At 45.5% G+C, this 22,500-nt stretch overlaps 3 protein-coding genes across 8 annotated transcripts in view; 2 read left to right on the top strand and 1 right to left on the bottom strand.

Moving 5' to 3' along the window:
* Positions 1-9,285, top strand: part of crhr1 (corticotropin releasing hormone receptor 1) — a 21,087-nt gene extending 11,802 nt beyond the window's left edge. For 2 of the 3 annotated variants that reach the window (XM_037090215.1, XM_037090216.1), the window contains exons 5-13: positions 786-892; positions 3,255-3,375; positions 4,609-4,762; positions 4,851-4,911; positions 5,802-5,874; positions 5,991-6,076; positions 6,297-6,435; positions 7,801-7,842; positions 7,946-9,285. In XM_037090215.1, the coding sequence (XP_036946110.1) occupies positions 786-892; positions 3,255-3,375; positions 4,609-4,762; positions 4,851-4,911; positions 5,802-5,874; positions 5,991-6,076; positions 6,297-6,435; positions 7,801-7,842; positions 7,946-8,086 (924 nt within the window). In that variant the 3' untranslated portion in view covers positions 8,087-9,285. The remainder of the gene's footprint in view (positions 1-785; positions 893-3,254; positions 3,376-4,608; positions 4,763-4,850; positions 4,912-5,801; positions 5,875-5,990; positions 6,077-6,296; positions 6,436-7,800; positions 7,843-7,945) is intronic. The other variant, XM_037090217.1, reaches the window with a different exon arrangement.
* Positions 9,286-9,584: 299 nt separating this feature from the next.
* maptb (microtubule-associated protein tau b) lies at positions 9,585-14,667 on the top strand. The gene is made up of 11 exons (XM_037090281.1): positions 9,585-9,659; positions 10,138-10,209; positions 10,520-11,236; positions 11,658-11,689; positions 11,828-11,885; positions 11,972-12,051; positions 12,157-12,306; positions 12,403-12,484; positions 12,611-12,720; positions 12,818-12,985; positions 13,397-14,667. Exons 2-11 carry the CDS (start codon positions 10,143-10,145, stop codon positions 13,427-13,429), a joined length of 1,497 nt encoding a protein of 498 aa, XP_036946176.1. The 5' UTR covers positions 9,585-9,659; positions 10,138-10,142; the 3' UTR covers positions 13,430-14,667.
* Positions 14,668-17,375: 2,708 nt separating this feature from the next.
* Positions 17,376-22,500, bottom strand: part of cdc27 (cell division cycle 27) — a 16,342-nt gene continuing 11,217 nt past the window's right edge. Inside the window, exons 18-20 of one of the 4 annotated variants that reach the window (XM_037089525.1) lie at positions 21,582-21,656; positions 21,356-21,494; positions 17,376-17,761 (exon numbers count right to left, since the gene is read on the bottom strand). In XM_037089525.1, the coding sequence (XP_036945420.1) occupies positions 17,670-17,761; positions 21,356-21,494; positions 21,582-21,656 (306 nt within the window). In that variant the 3' untranslated portion in view covers positions 17,376-17,669. The remainder of the gene's footprint in view (positions 17,762-21,355; positions 21,495-21,581; positions 21,657-22,500) is intronic. The other 3 variants (XM_037089528.1, XM_037089529.1, XM_037089530.1) reach the window with 3 other exon arrangements.

The raw sequence follows: 22,500 nt of genomic DNA, 5'->3' as shown, positions 1-22,500 counted from the left end.
AATTAGCTGCCGGCCAGTAATAGAGCTGTAATTAATAAGAGAGAAAGTCATTTGGTGTTTGTGTTGGATGAGTCTTAGAGATATGAGGACTAGTCATTTTGATGTGGGAAAAGTCTTAGAGGTGTGGGACTAGTTTTAGAGGTCTGACGACTAGTCTTAGAGGTCTGACGACGAGTCTTAGAGGTCTAGGACTAGTGTTAGAGATATGAACACTAGTCATAGAGTTCTGATGACAGCTCCATGAATTTTTAAAAATGTTTTTAAATGTTGTTTCTAAGGAATGTGTGTCACTGTGTTTACTTTAATAGTTTAATGTTGTACAGACAAACAAACTAAAGTAACTGCTGTCTGTTTCCTGTGTGTGTTTCCTGTGTGTTTCCTTTGTGTTTCCTCTGTGTGTGTTTGTGTGTGTTTCCTCTGTGTGTGTTTCCTGTGTGTTTCCTTTGTGTTTCCTCTGTGTGTGTTTGTGTGTGTTTCCTGTGTGTTTCCTCTGTGTGTGTTTGTATGTGTTTCCTGTGTGTTTCCTCTGTGTGTGTTTCCTCTGTGTGTGTTTGTGTGTGTTTCCTCTGTGTGTGTTTCTTGTGTGTTTCCTCTGTGTGTGTTTCTTGTGTGTATTTCTGTGTGTTTGTTTCTGTGTGTTTCTTGTGTATTTCTGTGTTTGTTTCTTGTGAGTTTCTGTGTGTTTCTTGTGTATTTCTGTGTTTGTTTCTTGTGTATTTCTGTGTATTTCTGTGTGTGTTTCTTCTGTATTTCTGTGTGTGTTTCCTGTGTCTTTGTGTGTTTAGAGGAAGAGTAAAGTTCATTATCAGGTTGCTGTCATCATCAACTACCTGGGTCACTGCATCTCTCTGGGAGCTCTGCTGCTTGCCTTCACACTCTTCATGAGACTCAGGTAATCTACCTGTCTGTCTGCCTACCTGTATGTCTGCCTACCTGTCTGTCTGCCTTACGTCTGTCTGAGCGACTGGTCAATACGAGGGGGCTGGATGCTCACGGACACAATGACAGCAGCAACTTAGGAGAGTTAACAGATGGTTTGTTTGTCTTTTCTGGCCTCTGGTGAAACAAAAACATTCTATGTATTTCTCAAAGTGTGAAACACACCTTTACCTGCGCTGTTGTCTCAGAGTTCAGCAGATATTTGTACTGATTTTAATTAGATGAAAGGAATATAACAGCAGGTAAACTGAACTCAGATAAGCTGATTGATACTCTGATGAACCTGAACCTTCCAGATCCTGTCTCAGGCCTTGATCCTGTGTGTGTGTGTGTGTCTGTGTGTCTGTGTGTTGGGTCATGTACAGTCATTGTTGGAGGATTAAGGATCAAACAGCAGGATTTGAGATGAAACAAAGCTTCAGTCCAGCAGACTCGTTTCTATTTTTGTGTCACATGTCGAATGTGTTTTCTGTTTTTAATTTTTTTTTTTCATTTCAACACAAATTTCTTGAAAATTGATTCATGTGAGTGACTTTATTTCTAACTTCTGTGTTAATGTTTCCTGCATGTTTATTTACAGTTTTTAATCAGTAAATATGTTTGTTGCTTCACTAACATAATTATCAGCTCCCTGTGACATCATCCTCATGTTACAGCTTCAAAACCAACAATTCACCTGCCTGATGCTGTGAGACAGGAAGGTCAGAGGACGCCAAGTCCAGACAAGTCAGTGTTTGTTTCAGCAGCTATTTTACATTTGGTCTTTCGACCATCAGTAGCTTTGTGTCTGCAGATTTCAAACACATCAGGAAGTTTGAGCAGGCTGCTGGGGAGGTTGTTCATACAAATACTACCGTTAAACTCACGCTGGTGCTGGAAGAATCATGGTGAACATTCCTGCCTGCCTCAGAGATCACATACAACACACTCTGTCATCTTAGAAACACTTTGAACACATGACTACAGTGCCAGGACTGAGGACGAGGAAGTGAAAACAGATCGAAGCATGAAGCTATTCATCCAAATAGCGAAATAAATAAACTCACAGGTTATAATTGAACAGCAGCTACACAAAATGCACATTTAGACACCTTTCCTCCAGTTTCACTGCAACAACAGGAAAGGAGATAGTTAAAGAATTCACACACGTTCTCCAACAATAACTGTAAGGCTGCATGTTTCACTCGGAAGCTTTGAAGCTAGAAGACTGACACGAGCTAACATATCAACCAGCTAATGTTAGCCTGAAGCCAGCTAACATTTACATTTACATTACATATACATTTAGAGCATTTATCAGAAGCTTTAGTCCAAAGTGACTTACAGTAATTCATACACACATTCACACACTGATGGTGGCGGCTGCCATGCAAGGAGCCAACCAGCACATCGGGAGCAGTCTGGGCTTCAGTGTCTTGCCCAAGGACACTTTGACATGCATACCATGGGATGGTGGGGAATCGAACCAGCAACCTTCCGATAACAAGATGCTGGCCCAGTGCCACTCCCGCCCACACACAAACCCAAACCACTATTAGCCTGATACAAATTCTAAGGACTCTGCTAAATTAACAGTGTAAAGTAACAAAACTGTGTCTTTTTAGGGATTAGGATCTGAAACATTACAGTCAGCCAGCAGGCAGATTGGCTTCCTTACATAGAAAATAAAGAAACAGTGATGATAAATCCTTTCAGTCCCAGTCTCCATCAAAGTGGATGGACCTGACAAACGGTCTTATCTCATTAAATGTCCAGCTCGTTTTTCTGTCATCTATCATCTTTCCTGTCATTAACACTCTTTATGTTGCTGTTTTATAATCTGTCCAATGTAACTTTATTGTTATCTGATTACATCTCTGACTCTGAGCTGAGAGGAGGTGAACACTTGACTTTATGCTGTTTACCAGCTTCCTCATTAGAAAGCAGCTCCTGGAGCTCTGTCCCTTGACACACTGCTGAACCAAACTCCATTCTAAAAACAGTTGTTTTAGGTCAGCCTTTATTTTTTCATGGTAAAAACTGTTGTTACAACTTTATAACGATTCTTTTTAGAATCACCTTCATGTACAGACACAATCGGCTCAACTGTCATTCATTTAGTGACATCATTAACTCACCTGTGATGTGTTTGACACAGACAGACACCATTTCATCCTCTCTGTAGACGACCTAAAGGCAACCATCTCTTGTCTTACTGTCCGTCAGTCCTCGGGAAGTAAATAAAAATCGGAACTGTATGTTGTTTGTAATCTACACGACACAGCATTACAGTGTGTGTGTGTGTGTGTGCGTGTGTGTGTGTGTGTGTGTTGCAGGAGTATTCGCTGTCTGAGGAACATCATCCACTGGAATCTGATCTCAGCATTCATCCTCAGGAACGCTACCTGGTTCATTGTCCAGCTGACCATGAACCCAGCTGTTACCGAGAGCAACCAGGTAACAACATCAGGAGCAGAACCAGAAGTCAGGAGAGTTCGACCAATAAAAACATTTTCAGTCAAAGTGAATAAAAACACAGTGAACACAAACAATTAAGGGTGTAAAATCGAAAGCGACCGAAATTCAGTCACAAATTAAAAAGTTCAAATTAAAAAGTAGATTTGTCGATGTCGCCACACCTCCATGTTGCGTCCAGTCGGCTTGCCGAGCGGAAAAAAACACACACGTGTTGAAGTGCTGCGAGTCAACCTCCTCTAACTTAGCTACTAGCTAAGCCAGTAGCTATTAGCCACAGCCAGTCAAACGACAGCATGGTGTTACACCATCCTGTTCGGCTCCCGGACCGTGGTCAGGGAGCACAGGGGAGATGTGTTTACCTTCAGGGTGAACCTCCTTTCACATGTTAAGCTGGTCAGGAAATAATACCAGGGAGCTTTAATGTATCTGGAGGAGCCGTCGCCTTTATTCACAAACTGCAGCCTGTACTGTACACTTTATTGCTTTCACTACTCCTGCTACTCCTTTCACTTCTCCTTCCTCTCTCATTCATTCACTGTCCGCACGAACACACGCTCTCTCACTCTCGTTGCCCACTCACACCTCGCGCACGCACCTCACACACACACACCTCACATACACACACCTCACACACACGCACCTCATGCACTTTTACATCAATGGCAGCTGCAGATGCAGGAGACCCATCGACAGAACTTGAACCCCCTCCTCTTTCACACTGAAGTCGCAGGTGTAGAAGTATTTTGGATTTCAAGTGAGTTAAAAAGCCACAGTTTGCAAGCTCTGCAGAAACTAGATGGCAGGTTATTTTGTTTAAGTTTCCAATTGACTGAAGATGTAAGTTAATGTTAACGTGACTGTACACCGAGACGTAACGCAGACACCAGCTGACTGTGTGCTCACTGCAGAACTTGTTCCTCGTCTCTCAGTTTACATCTGACGCAGCAAAGACGTCACACTGGGGCTGCATGTTCAGACTGTGCTTCTGTCGGCCTATGATTGGGTGACTGGCAGGTTTAGGTGTCATCTATGGAAACAGCTGCTCTACTGGTTACCATGAGGACGGTCTGCACTGACCACCTGCGAAAAACACCGGACATCACACTGATGTCACACTGTCTTATTTGTTTTTACTGGTGACCATGGCAACAATACACAGACGCAGGGAGAAGAAGAAGTTACCTCTTTGTCTCTCCTCCTCCTCCTCCTCAGGTGTGGTGCAGGTTGGTCACAGCAGGTTATAATTATTTCCATGTGACGAACTTCTTCTGGATGTTTGGTGAAGGTTGTTATCTTCACACGGCCGTTGTCCTCACTTACTCCACGGACAAGCTCAGGAAGTGGATGTTCATCTGCATTGGCTGGGGTCAGTCCACCTGTCTGTCTACATGTCAGACCACCTGTCTGTCCGCCTGGCATTTAACCTGTCTGTCCTCCTGTCTGTCCATCCACAGGTATTCCATTCCCAATCATTGTGGCGTGGGCCTTTGGGAAACTTTACTATGACAATGAGAAGTGAGTCACATGATCAGTCACATGATCAGTCTGTTATTCGGCACGTTCAAGTTGAGCTCCAGCTGACCTTCTGCAGCAGCGAGATCTGCTGGCGACTGCAGGGGCGGGGCTACAAACGCTGCTATGAAGTCGGACACTCTCTGTGTGACGGGAACAGAAAGGGCTGATAAGAGTGGATCGTACAGAAACACCTGTTGTCTGCAGAACCTGTTGTCTGCATGCAAGACACAGCAGTTAGCCACTTCTCTGTCATCACCACAAGTAGGGTGACAGAACTGAGCAATTTATTGACGACATCATCACATAATTGTAACACTGTACACATTATCTATTTATTTTTACTTTTTTAAATGTACTTACATTGCACTAATGCCTTGTACTTTTTACTTGTTCTTCTTACTCTATGTTGTGTGAATAACTGGATGCTGCTAAAATGTCGTCTTACACTGTGCAATGACTATAAAATGATTCTGATTCTGATTCTGATCTTTCAGGGTTGTTGTTACATGAAGGATTTTATAGGTTTATTTATGTTGACTATCCCATAGGTGCAGCCACACGGCTGCTACTTATCTGAAAGTATGTGATATTTTAGTAGCAAAGAGGCACTAATGGATATGGAAATTCATCGAAAATATATATCATATATGTCAGCGTAGATAAAAACCAATTAGGGCAAAGTCCTGACATCATGAAGGTGGGTCTAGACTCACGCAGCACCTGGAGAGCAACTGCTCACCTGCTCTGCAGCCGCCTTGCTCCTGTGACAACTTAAGGTCATGTGACAATGGATGCGGAGCAGAAACCATCCAGGTCATCATGGACACATTTTAACCAGCATGTATCACGAGGAGGAGAAATCTGATTTGTGTTTGTGTTTTGATTGACAGGTGCTGGTTTGGGAAGAGAGCCGGTGTTTACACGGACTACATCTACCAAGGGCCCATGATCCTGGTCCTGCTGGTAAGAACCTGCTCAGTCCACCTTAGATAAAGCTTGCCCACCTTAAATACAGCCAAGTTTAAACTCAGTCAAACTGACTTTAAACACACTGATGTGAATTTGTCTGTTCTATTCAGATTAATTTTGTCTTCCTGTTCAACATCGTTCGGATCCTGATGACCAAGCTGAGGGCGTCAACCACCTCAGAGACCATCCAGTACAGGTACGAGTACCTTTAAACAAGTGAGTCACCACTAACTTGGGACACAGAGAGACTTCACTTCAAACTGTTGGAGAAACAGATCTGAACTAAAACCTGCCTGAGACGTTGTCAAAGACCTTACAGGATGCAGCGTCCTGACACACTTCTGTGTTGTGATGCACCTGTGTCTTCTCTGTCAGTCACATGTTGAGAGTCGTCTCTGATGATGTTGTTCCTGCAGGAAGGCGGTGAAGGCGACTCTGGTGCTGCTGCCTCTGTTAGGAATTACCTACATGCTGTTCTTTGTGAATCCTGGAGGGGAAGACGAAGTCGCTCAGATTGTCTTCATCTACTTCAACTCCATCCTGGAGTCCTTCCAGGTGCATCTGACTCACCTGTTCACCTCCAAAAACAAACAACATTGAGGTTCATCATTTCTGCTGTTAGCAATATTAGAAGCCTGTTAGCACATTTAACAGCCTGTGAGCACAGTCAGTAGCCTATTAATGCAGCTTGCAGCCTGGTAACAAAGTTAGCAGCCTGTTAGCAGGGTTAGCAGTCAGTTAGCACAGTTAGGAGTCTGGACACACTGTTACTGGTAGCAGGCATCTGGATAAGATGGCACCACATGAGTGGCAGCTTTTTACAGCAGCTATCACTCACCTTTGAGCTTTTTCCCCCCCTCTTTTCTATTGTTTTTGTACCTTGTAGTAGTTTTTAATTACTTCCCTTTAGATCTCTCTTTTCTTCATGTCTGGGCACTTCAGTCGTGCCTCTCTGTCCTCCACTCTGCCCACATTCACTCAGTATGTCATCTGCCACACCAGAGACAATAAAACACTGGACTTACTTTATGCCAACAGTGAGGAGGCATACAACTCATCCCCCCTCCCTCCCCTGGGAAGATCTGACTACAACCTGGTGCATCTCCTGCCTGTTTACAAGCCCCTTGTTAACAGACAACCAGTGGAATCCAGGTGAGAAATCAGCTGAGGAAGATGAAGAAGGTGAAGAAGGCTACGGGTCCAGATGGGATCAGCTCCAGGCTCCTCAAGTCCTGTGCAGACCAGCTGTGCAGGATTGTACATGAGCCTGAAGCTGGGAAAAGTGCCACTGCTGTGGAAAACCTGTGTGGTACCAGAACCAAAGATGCCTCACCCAAAAGACTTCAACGGCTACAGACCAGTTGCTCTCACTTCACACCTGATGAAGACCCTGGAGCGGCTGGTCCTCGTCCATCTCCGCCCTCTTTTATGGACCCTCTGCAGTTTGCATATCAACCCAGCATCAGAGTGGACGACACCATCATCTTACCATCTCACCATCTCTGGACCCGGTGCAGGTGGTGGCAGAGAGCAGGATGATGGACAAGATGTCATCACAGCTGGTGAAGGAGTCCAACCTGCAGGTCACTATCACAGCAGCGGGTCGCTCCTTCAGTGACAGTCTGACACACAAGTGTGTGAAGGAGAGGTACCGCAGGTCCTTCCTGCTGCTGTCAGACTGTACAACCAGTGCTGTTCCAGTGGAAGTCACATGTGCATGATGTCATAAAAGAATCCATTTCTCTGTTTTTTGCACTAACTGGACAATTTCACATCCCATATTTATTATTATCCAACAACACACTGTCTTTGGCTTCTGTGATGAAGAAACATCCCTGTTCACAGGACAAATAAAGGAAGTTCTGATTCTGCACTGTTAGCACAGCTAGCAGCTAACTATCGTCCTCTGTGTCTCTGCAGGGCTTTTTCGTCTCAGTGTTCTACTGTTTCCTCAACAGTGAGGTAAATGATCTCCTGTTCTCAGATGTTGAACGGGTTCCTCAGACTCTATATTTTACATGACAGTTACATACGTTGACATATCTACCTCTCTGTCTGTGTGCAGGTGCGGTCAGCGGTCAGGAAGCGTTGGATTCGTTGGCAGGACCGCAGCTCGTTCCGCAGCCGGGCGGTGCGCGCCACTTCACTACCAACATCACCGAGCAGAGTGTCCTTCCACAGCATCAAACAGTCCTCCAACCTCTGACACCTCATCCAATCACAGGCTGTGATGTCATTCCAATTAGCCACTCAGAGGCTTCACTTTCAGTCAGGACCTGGTTACAACTACTAATGGATCAAATTAGACTAGTCAATCACAGTGCACGACACAGATTTGTCGAGCCAATCAGAGGGAGCCTCTGCCTGGCCCCACCCCTCTTTATGTGATGACCAATCATTGGACTTGACCAATCAGCTGCTTACACAAAGTCACAGACAGTCGTGACGTCAGGCAGCTGAAGGTGTTCATGATCTGTGATCAAGTTTATTTATTGATTAGCTATATATGAGCTATATTTGTCTCTATTGCAATATTGATTACTGAGCTGCCACCAGGAAGCGCTCCAACACACTGAAAAGGCCCTCTGAACATTATCTGATGAATATCTGTTGTTCCTGAACTGTTCAACATGACTGAATTATTATTATTATTGTTGTTGCTGTTGTCATTTTATCAGATCTCTGGGTGTTAAACATCTAAAATCAGTCAAATTGTGAAACGGAAACTTTTAATAAAAGCAATTTGATTCAAATTCATCACCTTCAAGTGAAACAGAACCGGTTCTGATAAACTGATCAGAGTGCCAGACGATGTTGACGACTTAACATTTTTTTGCACTTTATTATCTTTAAAAAAAGATAAATAAATAAATAAAAATATTAATCATTTAATATTTTTCACTTTGATAAAATGTTGCTGCCCAGGAGCAGATTTAGTTTTTACTGATCAGTAATTTAAACTGTAAATGGTTCTGCTCCTGTGGACCCGACCAACAGTGATCATAGTAACCATAGAGTAGTTTGTACCTGTAGGTCACCTGGAGGGAAACACTCAGGGTGTGTGTGTGTGTGTGTGTGTGTGTGTGTGTGTGTGTGTGACTGTGTGTTGTAAATATTGAATTTATAATAAATCAGATTAAATTAATTTATAATAGGAGAAGACTCAGTGAGACGATGAGCACTCGTTTTGATCACCAGTCTCACTGGGCCAGGTGGAGTTTATTGCACATGATGTGACCCTGATGTCTGATATCTAATAAATCAATTCATCAATATGATCAGTGATGTTTGTCTTTCCTCACATTCTACTTCCTGTTTGTCCTGGAGAGATCCTCCTCTTCTTACTTTGTATTATTTGAAATACTTGGATACTTTCAACCATGTGGTACATGCAGTGCATATCGCAATACTCACATGAAAAAATGCATTTTTTTGCTTATAGCAAAGAAATACTATGAGTTAAGGTCATTTAAAGAGTAAATGTGTGTATGTGTGCAGGACTTCAGTCTGAACTAACTTATCAGTTTATTGATCAGTTTATCAATCCACTGAAATAAAACTTTACATAATTTCTAACTTTTGGTAGATTTTTAATACCCTCTGTGTCCGTTCGCCATTTCCAAAGCAGTGATGCAGCAGGTTACCATGGCAACAGCAGCTTCCTCTCCCAGCATGCACCAGCAGCCCCCCCCCCCCCCCCCCCCCCCCCCCCCGTAAGAGCGGAAGCAGGTGGAAGTGCAGCAGGGTGGAGCAGCAGACAGACGGACAGCAGCCAGGAGGTAAGACAACATCTACACCTGTCTGTCTTTCTGTCACCTGTCGTTGTCTATGTCCCCCACCTGTATATCTGTCCTCCACCTGTCTCTCTCTGTCTCTGTTCCTTATGTCTCTGCCGCCCCGCCGTTTGCAGGGTGCGGCAGACGCGACAGGAGCGGCAGACGCGGTATTTTACGCTCAGTTACCGCCTGTCACCGCCCGCTTCAATATTCTGCGCACCGCTCAGCTGCCGCAGGTTAATGTTAACGTAGCTTCACCTCAAACACACGAGGACGTGCGCGTGCTTCTGTGTCAGGGCGGGTGATTGACAGGTGGAGGTGAAACTGTTTTTACCGCATCATCGTCTTCATCTTCACCATCATGGAGGTCTGACTCTGTTACTGATCATGCGCACTGACTCCTCCTGTCTCCTCTCCTGCTTTTTCTTCACCTCCGCTTCCTCTCTACCCCTCTCCTCTCCTCTCCTCTCCTCATCTTTAGGAGTAATGATGGATGGACACTCCTCCCCTTTCGGAGGTGACCCCGCGCCTAAAGAGCAGAGCATGATGGGAGGTTTGTTTCTACCTGTCAGACCAGCTGTTTCCACCAGCTCTGTAGAGTCCAGCTCTGTAGTCTGAATTTAAACTGACCAGATATCTGACAGATTATCAGACACTGTGTGTTACTGAATGATGAATACTCCTCCTCCTCCTCCTCCTCCTCCTCCTCTTCTTCCTCTTCCTCTTCTGACTCTGTCATCTCCAGTTACCGTTGGCAACCACTGTAACAAAGAATCATTCTCATTACCATGGTGATGTGTTTGTCCTCTGTGTTTGTCTTCATCTACTCCTCCTCTCCTCCTCCCATCTCCTCCTCCCCTCAGACCTCCCAAATGGAAACAGAGCTTCTGAGGTGAAGGAGCAAGCGATGGAGGAGCGAGCAGGTGGAGGTGAACTTATGAGGAGCAGCTCTGAGGAGCACCCAGAGGGGAGGGATGAGGAAGAGGAGAGATCCACCATGATTACTCAGGAGGAAGAGGAGCAGGAAGAAATGATGGGCATGGAGGAAGATGTGATGGAGGAGAAGAAAAAGGAGGAGCAGCTAGAAGGAAGAGCTGGAGAGATGAAGGAGATGTCTTGCTCCTCTATCACACCTCCTCCTGATGCCAAGGAGAAGATAAAGATTGATGGGGAGGAAGAGGAGGTGATGGCAGAGAGTTCAGGCGGAGGTGTGATGTCAGCTGAGAAGGAGCAGGAGGAGTCCACAGAGCTCCAGCCTCCCAGCAGCTCAGAGCCTCCTGCTGATGAGGAGAAAACAAACACACCTCCTGCTCCTCCTTCCTCTGAAGACCAGAAGGTCCCTGTTGATGAAACAAATGCTCCTCTAACTGACGGAGTCCTCAAAGAGGAGGCATGCTTTATTTCTGCTGCATCTCCTTCCTCCATAACAAAAGCTCCTCCCACAGGAGTTGCCTCAGTGACAAGAACACGCTCCTCCCCCTCCTCAAAACAGGCTGCTCCAGCCAAGAAAACAAGTGCTCCTCCAGCCAAACAGGCTGCCCAAGTTAGGAAATCAAACACTCCTCCTCCTCTAAACAAAGGTCTGTCTTTCTGCACCTCCTCTTCTTTCACCTCCTCTTTTATTCTCCTCCTTATCCTCACATCTGTCTGCACCACCTTTATTTATTTATACCCATCCCACACCCACCTCCTCTTCCTCCTCTTTATTCTTCCTCCTCCTCCTCTATTTCTCCTTCTCATCGTCCACTACCTCCTCCTCCTCCTTGTCCTCCTCTGTGTCATGTTTCCATTTCTTATGAAAGTGACACAGACGGGACACTTCCTGATGACCTCTGGTTGTCATGGAGATTTGTCTCCCGACCTCTGATTGTACCACCTGTTTGCTGCCCTGCATCATCAGTATTGATCGTTACTGATGAATGATCAGATTCAGATCGATCAATCACTTTGTTGTAAAACTTGAATGTGACATCACTTCCTGCTCTGTTTGCTTCTGTGCAGCTGTGAAGGAAACGACTGAAGAATCCATGAAGGTAAATAATCATCAGATAATCTGTTCTTAAATGTTCAGGGCTGATTATTGATTATTAGTGATCAGCTACAGTCATCACTTCTTGAATTATTTACTTGAGATGTGTTCTTAATGAAGCAACAACATGTCTGTGTTTCAGGCCTCCACGTCAGCAGGAGGCGCCAGAGCAGCCAAGATGATCTCAGCCAAGAGTACAGGTCTGAATCTGCACCAGATCAACCACTAACACCAGTTCAACTGGTCCAACCCACTAAACCTGTCTGTCTGTCCACCTGTCTGTCAGAGTCAGTTGACGGAGTCAACAGTCCAGGAAGTCGGTCTCCTGTCAGTCGATCGTCCACTCCCAACAGAGAGGTCAAGAAGGTCAGAACACCTGTCTCACCACCTGTTTACTTGTCTGTCTTTCGAATGGTTCTGTTGGTGTAACCTGTTACTGGTTAAACTGGTTCTGGTGATGTGGTGCTGCAGGTGGCTGTAGTCCGGACCCCCCCAAGGTCTCCCGGTTCTGCCCGTGGACGGACGCCCCCCCCTCCCTCCCACCCCATGCCTGACCTCAGCAACGTGAGGTCAAAGGTCGGATCCACTGAGAATCTCAAACACGTACCTGGAGGAGGAAAGGTAACACACACCTGTCCCTGTAGGAGCTCAGGTGTTGACATGCCGACATGCTTGTGTGTGAGCCACTAACCTACCTGTCTGTCTGTCTGCCTGCAGGTTCAGATTGTTCATAAGAAGTTGGATCTGACGAATGTGACATCAAAATGTGGCTCCAAAGAAAACATCCACCACAAACCAGGTCACACACACACACACACACACACACACACACACACACACACACACACACACTGTACTTCACTGTATTACATTGTGTAGAGACTAACTGTCTTTATAATAATATACTGGTGTGTGTGTGTTTCAGGGGGAGGGAAACTGGAGATTAAATCAGAGAAGGTGGATTTTAAATCTGTTCAATCAAAAGTCGGTTCTCTGGAGAACGTCACTCATGTTCCAGGTGGAGGGAAGAAGAGGGTACATGTTAACAACATGCTAAAAGCACATATAAACATGTATTCAGATGTTTTCATGTGAACATGAATATTTGTATATAACTGATTTGTGTGTTCAGATTGAAAGTCAGAAGCTGAGCTTCAGGGAAAAAGCCAAAGCTCGAACTGACCACGGTGCTGAAATCGTCATCCAGCCTGACTCCTCCCCTCATCGCCATAGCAACACTTCCTCCCCTGGAAGCCTCAACACTGCTGAAGTTGCACCGCTCAGCAACCTGGCTGATCAGGTGAGAATTACCTAGAGGTCATAAGTCAAAGTCGAGGTGTCATACCCACATTATCATGAAGACCCTCCGTCCCCCACCTCCTTCCCCTGTCAGTGGGTGGCGTTACATCCCCTCCTTCCCCCCACCCGATTAGCTGCCTTCATGGCTGTTAACTCACAACAGTTCTGGTTGCGTTTATTTTTCTTGGGGTTCTAATATGACAGTTTATGAGCTGTAGTTTCGTAGTAAACATACCAACCTCTATCAGCCTGTCGGCTCCACCTACACTGCAGCTGACAGCTGGAGACGTCACTGTGTTTAAACTGCAGCTCGTCGCTGTTTCACGTGTTCAGCTGGTCATGTGACCATATGGAATCTTGTTCATCTACATAAATCTAATCACCCACGTTGTCAACTTCCTCTTTCCATCAGGTGTCTGCCTCCCTCGCCAAACAGGGCCTGTGACTGGATGACTCTGTGCCTACTAGCCCCGCCCCCTCCTCTTAACAAGGAAACTAATCGAAGAAAGAAAAAAAAATCATCACTTGCCTTTTTCTTCCTGTCGTCTGATGTCACACGAACACGATTGGAGCGATTTTATTAAAGTGGCGGCTCAAACTGAACACACCCCATCCAGATTATCAACCAATCACAGCAGAGTCGGTCAGGTGACAGGTCAATTTATGAAGCAAAGCCTCTGTTTCTACGAGTCACAGAAGAAGAACATTTAGATATATAATACAATACAGATATACCCAGGATACTGCTTGCCTAGTTTAGCACAAACATGCTTACAGTTTCCCTCTGCTTCCAGTCATTATGCTAAGCTAGGCTAGTACTTTCTAGTCTTTCCAGACTAAGCAAGGTAAACACTTCCTGAAAGTCTGGTACAGAGGTGAAATCTGACATTTCAAGAGCCTCAAGTTGGTTCCAGAATTACTTGAAAATGTTTTTGGGTCCTTGAGGAGGTTCTCTGAGCCAGAGGAAGTTCCAGGTTGAGCTGCAGGATTCAAACACTGATCAGGATCCAAACATTTCCTCATTAAGAAAATGAAAAGTTATAATGTAAGGTTGAAGTTACATTACATGACAGCACGCTAATTAAATTTGGCAGTGATGTCCCATTGTTAAGACGATGAAGAAAAGGAATCAAAAGAACCTGAAACAAAAAGCTACTAAAGGCAAAATATTTCAGACTTTGTCACTACAAGAGTAAAAATGATTTTACTGATTTATTTAAAATGACTTCCTGTGTGATAAAAGTACTGATGACTTATTTACATAGTGATAAATGATTATATTGACTGATCAGACCGAAGTTCTCATGGTCAGCGAGATGTTTGGGTGGTCTTTGAAGAGGTTACAGTGTCCTTCAATAAAGTTAGGGGAATCTAGGTGTCTCCTGAAATACAAGCTAATCCAGGCTAACTGCTAAATAGCCTGGATTAGCTTGTTAGCTTCCTTATGAAATCTCTCCAATCATATAAACCTGCTGTCGCTCTGATGTCATCCCGCTCAGCCAGTCATTTTCATCTGTTGTGTGTTTCTGAATGCTAACTTGTTGTAGGCCCCCTGATGACCCACCCACCCAATCATTAACACTATCCAGAATGCAGTTTGATACCAGGTGCCAAACTCCACTGTTTCTCTCTGCTTGTTGGCTGTTAAAGTGCTTTGTACCAATAAAGTTTCTCTGGCCTGAATAGGTTTGTTCAAACAGATGTGTATGCTGAGGCTGCTTGCTGATTGGCTCAACCATGCAGGGTTCAGAGCCATGACTGTGAATACACACACACACACACACTAAATAAGATATTCATTGTGTTTGATTAAATTGACAGACAGCACATTTAAATCAGTGTGTTTGCTGAGGCCACAAACTTTAAACACATCACAAGGTGAAAAGAGATTCTCAGCAGCGCTTCCTCCAGAATTTCACAGTACATTTCAACCACGTTTTGTCTCAAGACCTCCAAGAATCTCTTGGTGCTGTACGTGAACACCAGGAGGACACTGGCCTTGAAGCCAACTTTCATGGTGGCCAAACTGTAACATGGTCACATCTTTGTCTAAACCCAACAGGAAGTAAGCTGTCTGATAAGAGCTCAGCAGCCCATTGACCCAGCTGAGTGTTCAGAGTATGAAGTCGACACTAACCTCTTGTTTTGTTGCACCACAGAGATGTAATGTATATCTTAACCACTGCGGTGTAACATCTAAACTAACCAAAACATTGTCACAGAAAATTACATTTTCACTTCCTGTGGTCGATCAGTGCACGAGGTAACACCTGAAAATATACAATTTTGTTAAATATTGTTAATCAAGAAACAAGACAAAAAGGTAAAGTTAGAGCTGTGCAATTGATTGAATTTTGATAGTGATTCAGTTTTTGGGTCAAATGATCTCCAAACTATTATAATCAAGTTGAAATGATTTATTTGCCATTTTTCGTCGTACAGCCTTGAGATTTTCTGAAAGAGACGAGCATGCACAATTAATTCAGCCCCTTCAGAGCGTTCAAGGTGGCCTGCTGACTGGATACGTGTCTGCTGCAGGTCCGCAGCACTGCGATTCTGCTCCTTCCAGCTCTGGCAGTCCAGAACCCTCCGGAACAGATACGCAGGACTATTATTTCTGGCATATCTGAGCTATGATGCAGCAATCAGCTGAATTTAGCACCGAGCAGACAGGAAGTCACGCACAGAAACAACAATATAACATCCGGTCACTTTTCAAAATAAAACACGGCAGCACAAAAACCTCAAAAACGAAACAAACATAAGCTCTTCTGCTAATCGTTTGGTTGGAACACTTCCTGTTGTTGTGTTTATAACACAGACCTATAACTGCGCAAGTGATTATGTGATGGTCGCAGGAACTCGCAGTCTATCGTGACTCCAGCTGTCAACAGCACTGCTCTGCGGCAGACTCAAAACGCAACTGGTGGGGGTCGCTGGACGGCGGATGTCGGAAGGAACATTAGACCAGAGCTGCAGTGGCACAAGAAAATAACAGCTGCCACTGGATACTTTTTTTTTAAAGTATATTTAAATTATTCATGAAATGTTTTATGGAAACTGCAGAACAGTTGGACACATGGCTGTACATTATTTCTGATTTGAACATTTTGTGTATTTTTTTAAAGGCCGGTACACACTACAGGATTTTTGCCCTGATTTCCCCCTTACGATCAAAGCCAGCAAAGGCCCGATTATCTGATGTTTGCAAAGGACATGGTGTCTGATTGTCCTGTGGTGTGGGGTGTCTTAAGAGTGATTTTGTCCGGTCAGATCTGCTCAGAAGGCGAGATCGATGAGAGATCGTAAATAATGAACATGCTTAATATTTGCGACTATAAATCCTGTAGTATGTGGGGTGTTGCGATCGGAGCCGAGCATGCACAGCATGTGATGTCACATGTACTGGACCAACAGCCAATCAAGTGTTTCTCCATCAGCCTTTTATTTACCTGTTGTCATGGTGACTCGCAGTACCGGAGGCCAGAGCGCACCGTGCTGCTCTCGAAGCTCTCTGTAATAATTGTGACAATTTTTACTCACTGCTGTAACGCATACAGCCCACACACTCGCTGTCTCTGACTTCTTCCATAGTCGTTATGTTTTTTTAAGCCTAATTAACCACCACTGCATCTTCTGCTTCATCCACCATGTTTGTTTACACTGAAGTCACATTTGACCACGCGAGATTTGTACTATTGAGCGTGAAGAACCTGATACTCTGCTGAAGAATCTGTTAGTGTGTGGTGTGCACTACGGAGAACACCACACACACTATAAGATCAGCAGAGAGAGATTGCGTGCGATCTGTCTTTTGTTATCAAGTGTGTGGTCTCCCAATCTGTGAAGGTTTGAAAAAGCCTGTAGTGTGTACCCGCCATATAATTTCAGAGTTCTCAGCTACAAAGTGTTTTTTCTGGAGAGAAATGCTGAATAAATGCATCATGTTTCCAGACTCAATAATTGTTTAAATAATGTGGTTTAATTGACAAAAATCATCGTGATTATGATTTTTTCCAAAATCAAGCAAAAGAAAACAAAAAAAAAAACAAAAAAAAAAAACAACTATCCTCCAACCTTCAACTACAGCTGCTTCCAAATAACTGTGGCTGAGCGTCGAGACTATCGACTACAACAAACAGTGATACAGCCGAGTTGTTATTGACAATATAACACACAATGCCACCCACTGACACGGGATGTAACAATTTTCTCTGTGAACAAATGCGAAAACGAAAACAAAATGTGTCTTATTACTGACTGAACCAATTAGCTGTGTGTTTCCCATCATGCCCTGAGATCTGAGACCATACCTTCGCTCACACGGTCCAATCAGTGCAGACCTGCTCTGATTGGCTGCTGGTAACAGTAAGCATACAGACAGCAGTGGGCGGAGTTTACATGTTTTTATTGATTTATTCCCATAACGATGATAAAAAGAACATAAAAAAAACAGCTGTGATGTCAGAGGACGAGCTCGATGACATAGGAGGAAGAGGAAGGACAGGTGGCGGGGCTTGAGGGCAGCAGCAGTCTGTTTCAGCCAATCAGACGACAGGGAGGATGACCAGCGGGGGAGCGAAACTGAAGGTCTGTCTGTCAGAATGTTACCTAGCAACAGTACTCCTCTGACCAATCAGAGCAGCAGGGCCTTGGCTTGAGCGGGGTTTTAATGAAGGGCGGGGTTAAAGCACGTCATCGCTCTCAGCTGTGTGGAGCTGCGTGTCATCGGCGTCCGTCATGATGCTGCTGTCCTGACTGTCGTCCACCTCGGCTGCTGGACAGGTGGAGAGAGAGAGGCAGGTGGAGATGGTCAGTGTATTCTTATTGCTACAAAGTTTTGCTGTATGATGTCATGTGTAATGTCATGTGTGATGTCATAGTCTCTGATTGGTTAAAATGCATTGACTCTGATGCGGTTTGTGTCGGAGGAGGCTGGTAAATGTAAAGACGTGCAGCTTCAGTCTTTCGGTTCATAATGAACATTAAAACTGATAAATACATTTTTAGTTTCATAAAAGAAGTGTTGCCGCTATCACTGAGCTTGACTTTGTGCTTGGGTGATGAATTGACGATGTACCAACATGTAACCTGAATGCACTGCACTTTTTGGCTGCTGCTCCTCTTGGATTACACTTACGAGTTAAGAGAGAGCGAGCAAGTGGACTGGCTGAACACACTGCGCTCAGAAACATGAATTAATTCATCCATCTCCTGATAATCAGACTGAAAGTTTTCATGACTGGTCCAGTCAGAGCTCTCTCTCTCTCTCTCCCCAACTGTTTAAAGATTTCAGTTCCTTTCTTGCTCAACGACATGTACAAATAGAGAACAATCAAAGACATAATACACCAGTATGACTAAGAATAGTTTGAGCGAAAGTAGAGGAGATCGTTTCCTGCTAAGACGGTCAAATAAAACATTAGCACTTGTGATGGCTGCATCCTCAAGTGTGCAGTTACCTACAGTTCCCTCAAGCAATGAAATGAAGATTTGGGATTTAAGGGATCTAAGGGATTTAAAAGTGCATTTACGCATTGCCCACAGAAAAAAAACAACATAAAAATGTCACACATCTTTAGTTTATTTAACTTTGTTCACAGTAGGGCTGAACGTTAAAGTGGTAAAATCGAGTAATTCAAGTTTGTGGTTTAGGGCGATTTAAAACAATTTAAATAGATTTTCTCTTTAACTTGCTCCCACGGCCTGCCGTAGTTCACAGTAGGCTCCACCCCCCAGGAGCTATGTTGTCTGGGGCTTAATGCCCCTGGTAGGGTCTCCCAAGGCAAACAGGTCCTAGGTGACAGGTCAGACTAAGATTGGTTCAAAAACCCCCAATGACAGAGAAACGCGTACGTCGCCCAGATTGGCGTCACCGGGGCCCCACCCTGGAGCCAGGCCTGGGGTTGGGGCTCACAGGCGAGCGCCTGGTGGCTGGGAGGAGTACTGGAGAGTGCTCCAACCGGGGACTCTGTCATTCTACGGGGGGACTTCAACACTCATGTGGGCAGCAACAGTGTTACCTGGAGGGGTGTGATTGGAAGGAACGGCCTCCCCGATCTGAACTAGAGTGGTGTTTTGTTACTGGACTTCTGTGCTAGTCACAGTTTGTCCATAACAAACACCAAGTTCAAGCATAAGGGTGTCCATATGTGCACAAGGCACCAGGACACCCTTGGCCGGAGGTCAATGATTGTCAATGATATTGTGAGGGTCTGCTGGGAACGTCTGGCAGAACCCTCTGTCAGGGAGGTCTTTAAGACTTTGGAGAGCTTGGACCTGATCCCGAGAGAGGCTGGGGCCATTGAGTCCGAATGGACCATGTTCTCCACTTCTATTGTTGACGCAGCTGTCCGGAGCTGTGGCCGTAAGGTCTCCAGTGCCTGTCGTGGCGGCAATCCCTGAACCCAGTGGTGGACTCCGGAAGTAAGGGATGCTGTCAAGCTGAAGAGGGAGTCCTATCGAGCCTGGTTGGCCCGGGGGACTCCTGAAGCAGCTGACGGGTACCGGCAGGCCAAGCGAGCGGCAGCACGGGCAGTCACGGAAGCAAAAACTCGGGTCTGGGAAAAGTTCGGGGAGGCCATGGAGGAGGACTATCGGTCAAGGAAATTCTGGCAAACCATCCAGCGCCTCAGGAGTGGGAAGCAGTCCTTCAGTACCTCCTGAGTTGTCTTGGCTGTCTTGGCTGACACGTTTCTGCAGCATTATGTGGCAATCAGGGACAGTGCCTCTGGACTGGCAGACCAGGGTGGTGGTCCCCCTATTCAAAAAGGGGGACCAGAGGGTGTGTTCCAACTATCACTAGGGGATCACAATCCTCAGCCTCCCTGGGAAAGTCTATTCCAGGGTACTGGAGAGGAGAATTCGGCCGATAGTCAAACCTCGGATTCAGAAGGAACAATGCGTTTTTTGTCTGGGCTGCGGAACACTGGACCAGCTCCATACCCTCTGCAGGGTGCTCGAGGGTTCATGGGAGTTTCAGTCCACATGTGTTTTGTGGACTTGGAGAAAGCATTCGACTGTGTCCCTCGTGGCATTCTGTGGGAGATGCTCCGGGAGTACGGGGGTGGAGGCCCTCTGTTAAGGGCTGTACAGTCTCTGTATGAATGGAGCAGGGGTCTGGTTCGCATTGCTGGCAGTAAGTCAGACCTGTTCCCAGTGCATGTTGGACTCCAGCAGGGCTGCCCTTTGTCACCGGTTCTGTTCATTATTTTTTATGGACAGAATTTCTAGACACAGCCACGGGCCGCAGGGGGTCTGGTTCAGAAGCCACAGGATTTCATCTCTGCTTTTTGCGGATGATGTGGTCTTGTTGGCTCCTTTGAGCCAGGACCTCCAGCATGTCCTGGGACAGTTTGCAGCCGAGTGTGAAGCGGCTGGGATGAGAATCAGCACCTCCAAGTCCAGGGCCATGGTTCTCGATTGGAAAAAGGCGGCTTGTCCCCTCCGGCTGGGGGAGAGCTACTGCCTCAGGTGGAGGAGTTTAAGTATCTTGGGGTCTTGGTCACGAGTGAGGGAAGGATGGAGCGTGAGATTGACAGGCGGATCGGTGCGGTGGCTGTGGTCGTTGTTCTCTTGATTTACGGTCATGAACTTTGGATCATGACCGAAAGAATAAGATCGCGGATACAAGCGGCCGAAATGAGTTTCCTCCGCAGGGTGGCGGGGCGCTCCCTTAGAGATAGGGCGAGGAGCTCCGTCACCCGGGAGGAGCTCGAAGTAGAGCCGCAGCTCCTCCACATCGAGAGGAGCCAGCTGAGGTGGCTCGGGCATCTGTTTCGGATGCCCCCAGGACGGGAGGAGACCCCGAGGAAGACCCAGGACATGCTGGAGTGACTATGTCACCCAGCTGACCTGGGAACGCCTTGGGATCCTCCCGGAAGAGCTGGAGGAAGTGTCCGGGGAGAGGGAAGTCTGGGTGTCCCTGCTCAGGCAGCTGCCCCGCGTGACCCGGTCGGATAAGCGGATGAAAATGGATGGATGTTTTTCAACATGCAGACTGACATGTAAAAGTTATGTTTACAAAAGCATTTTATCAGAAAGGGACACACTGTGTTCAAGTGAGTTTGAATCTGCCTGTTTACAATGAAAGCATTAAAATAAAACCATTAAAAAGAAGGAAAAAAAATTCCATCCTTGTCACGTTCACAGCAGAGCTAAATCAACATAACAAAACACTTCAGACATCAACCAGCTCAAACACTGACAGCACCGTGCTACCACTGCTTAGAACATCGGTCCAACGGGCCACAAAGCAAAATCCTGTCATCAGGATTCAAACACTCTGCTACCACCTGGTGACTCCAGTAATCAACTACAGCCCCCCGTTACATCTGTACCTGTCTCACTGAACAGATGAATTGTATTGTACCTGTCTCACCTTCATCCTCTGGCAGGTATCGCTTGTCGATGGCTTCTTTGATCTGGTTGTTTGCTCCTTTTGGATCCAGATCCATGGCCCAGCTGAAGTTCATCAGCGCCAGGTGAGTTTGACCCAGCTTCTTATACACCTGAGGGACCGAGACAGGCAATCAGACAGACTGGTTCAAATGTCCATGTCAGTGATAAAGGGTCAGAGGTCAGCTGATATCTGTTACCTTTCCTATGAGAAAGTAAACCAGAGACTCTTTGGGAACGATCTGCTTCAACTCCTCCAACTCCTGAAGAGCCGCCTGCACAGACAGGTGAGAGACAGACAGACAGGTCAGTGTAGTGACAGACAGTCAGGTGAGAGACAGACAGGTCAGTGTGGTGAGAGAGAGACAGATCTGTGTGATGATGTCATCTGAACTAGGGCTGCATGATATTGGAAAAAGCTGACACTGCGATTTTTTTTAACTCTGTGATATATATTGCGATATGAAAAAATACAGGAATTTTCATCAGATGACTTGAACAGCACTTTATGTGATGCTGCATTTTCCAGATAACTGACGTTGCTTTTCTTTTTGGCACAAAGTCTTTGTTTTACGCAATTTTCTCTTGTTCGCTGCTCATTTTTCAATCTTCTTACCAGCGACTCACTCCAAGTGCAGGGGCGTGGTCTGCTTCGACAAACTGAATTAGAACTAATGGTGGGTCACTGTGCATGCAGAATCTGCATGCACAGTGTGTGAAATTAGATGAGTTCATTTGCCTCCTACGTCGCAGGCCCTGCGATGTGACTACTGCGCACACATACATCGCAATGGCAATGCTCAAATGATATATCATGCAGCTCTAATCTGAACTGACACATTTCAGCCAGTCCATATCCAGTTAAACCCATGAACATCAGGCTTTTATGTTACTCTGCACCTGGATCACCAACCGAGCCTCAACTTCTGGTTCAGCATCCAGCTATCTTCAACAGTGATACAATAATTAATTGGTGCCACTTTTCTAGACTTTCAAGATATTTCTGGACCGAATGGATCAAATTCCGACAGTAAACAGATCTTAAATAAGTTATCCAGTGCAAGAAGCCTTTTTCCACAACAAGTCTGTTGTTTTCTCTTCTGTTACAACCGATACAAT

The sequence above is a fragment of the Acanthopagrus latus genome, chromosome 23 (genome assembly GCF_904848185.1).
Source record: "Acanthopagrus latus isolate v.2019 chromosome 23, fAcaLat1.1, whole genome shotgun sequence".
Lineage (NCBI taxonomy): Eukaryota > Metazoa > Chordata > Actinopteri > Spariformes > Sparidae > Acanthopagrus > Acanthopagrus latus.
Note: the sequence above shows the minus strand (reverse complement) of the source record. Positions and strands in the feature narration are given on the sequence as shown.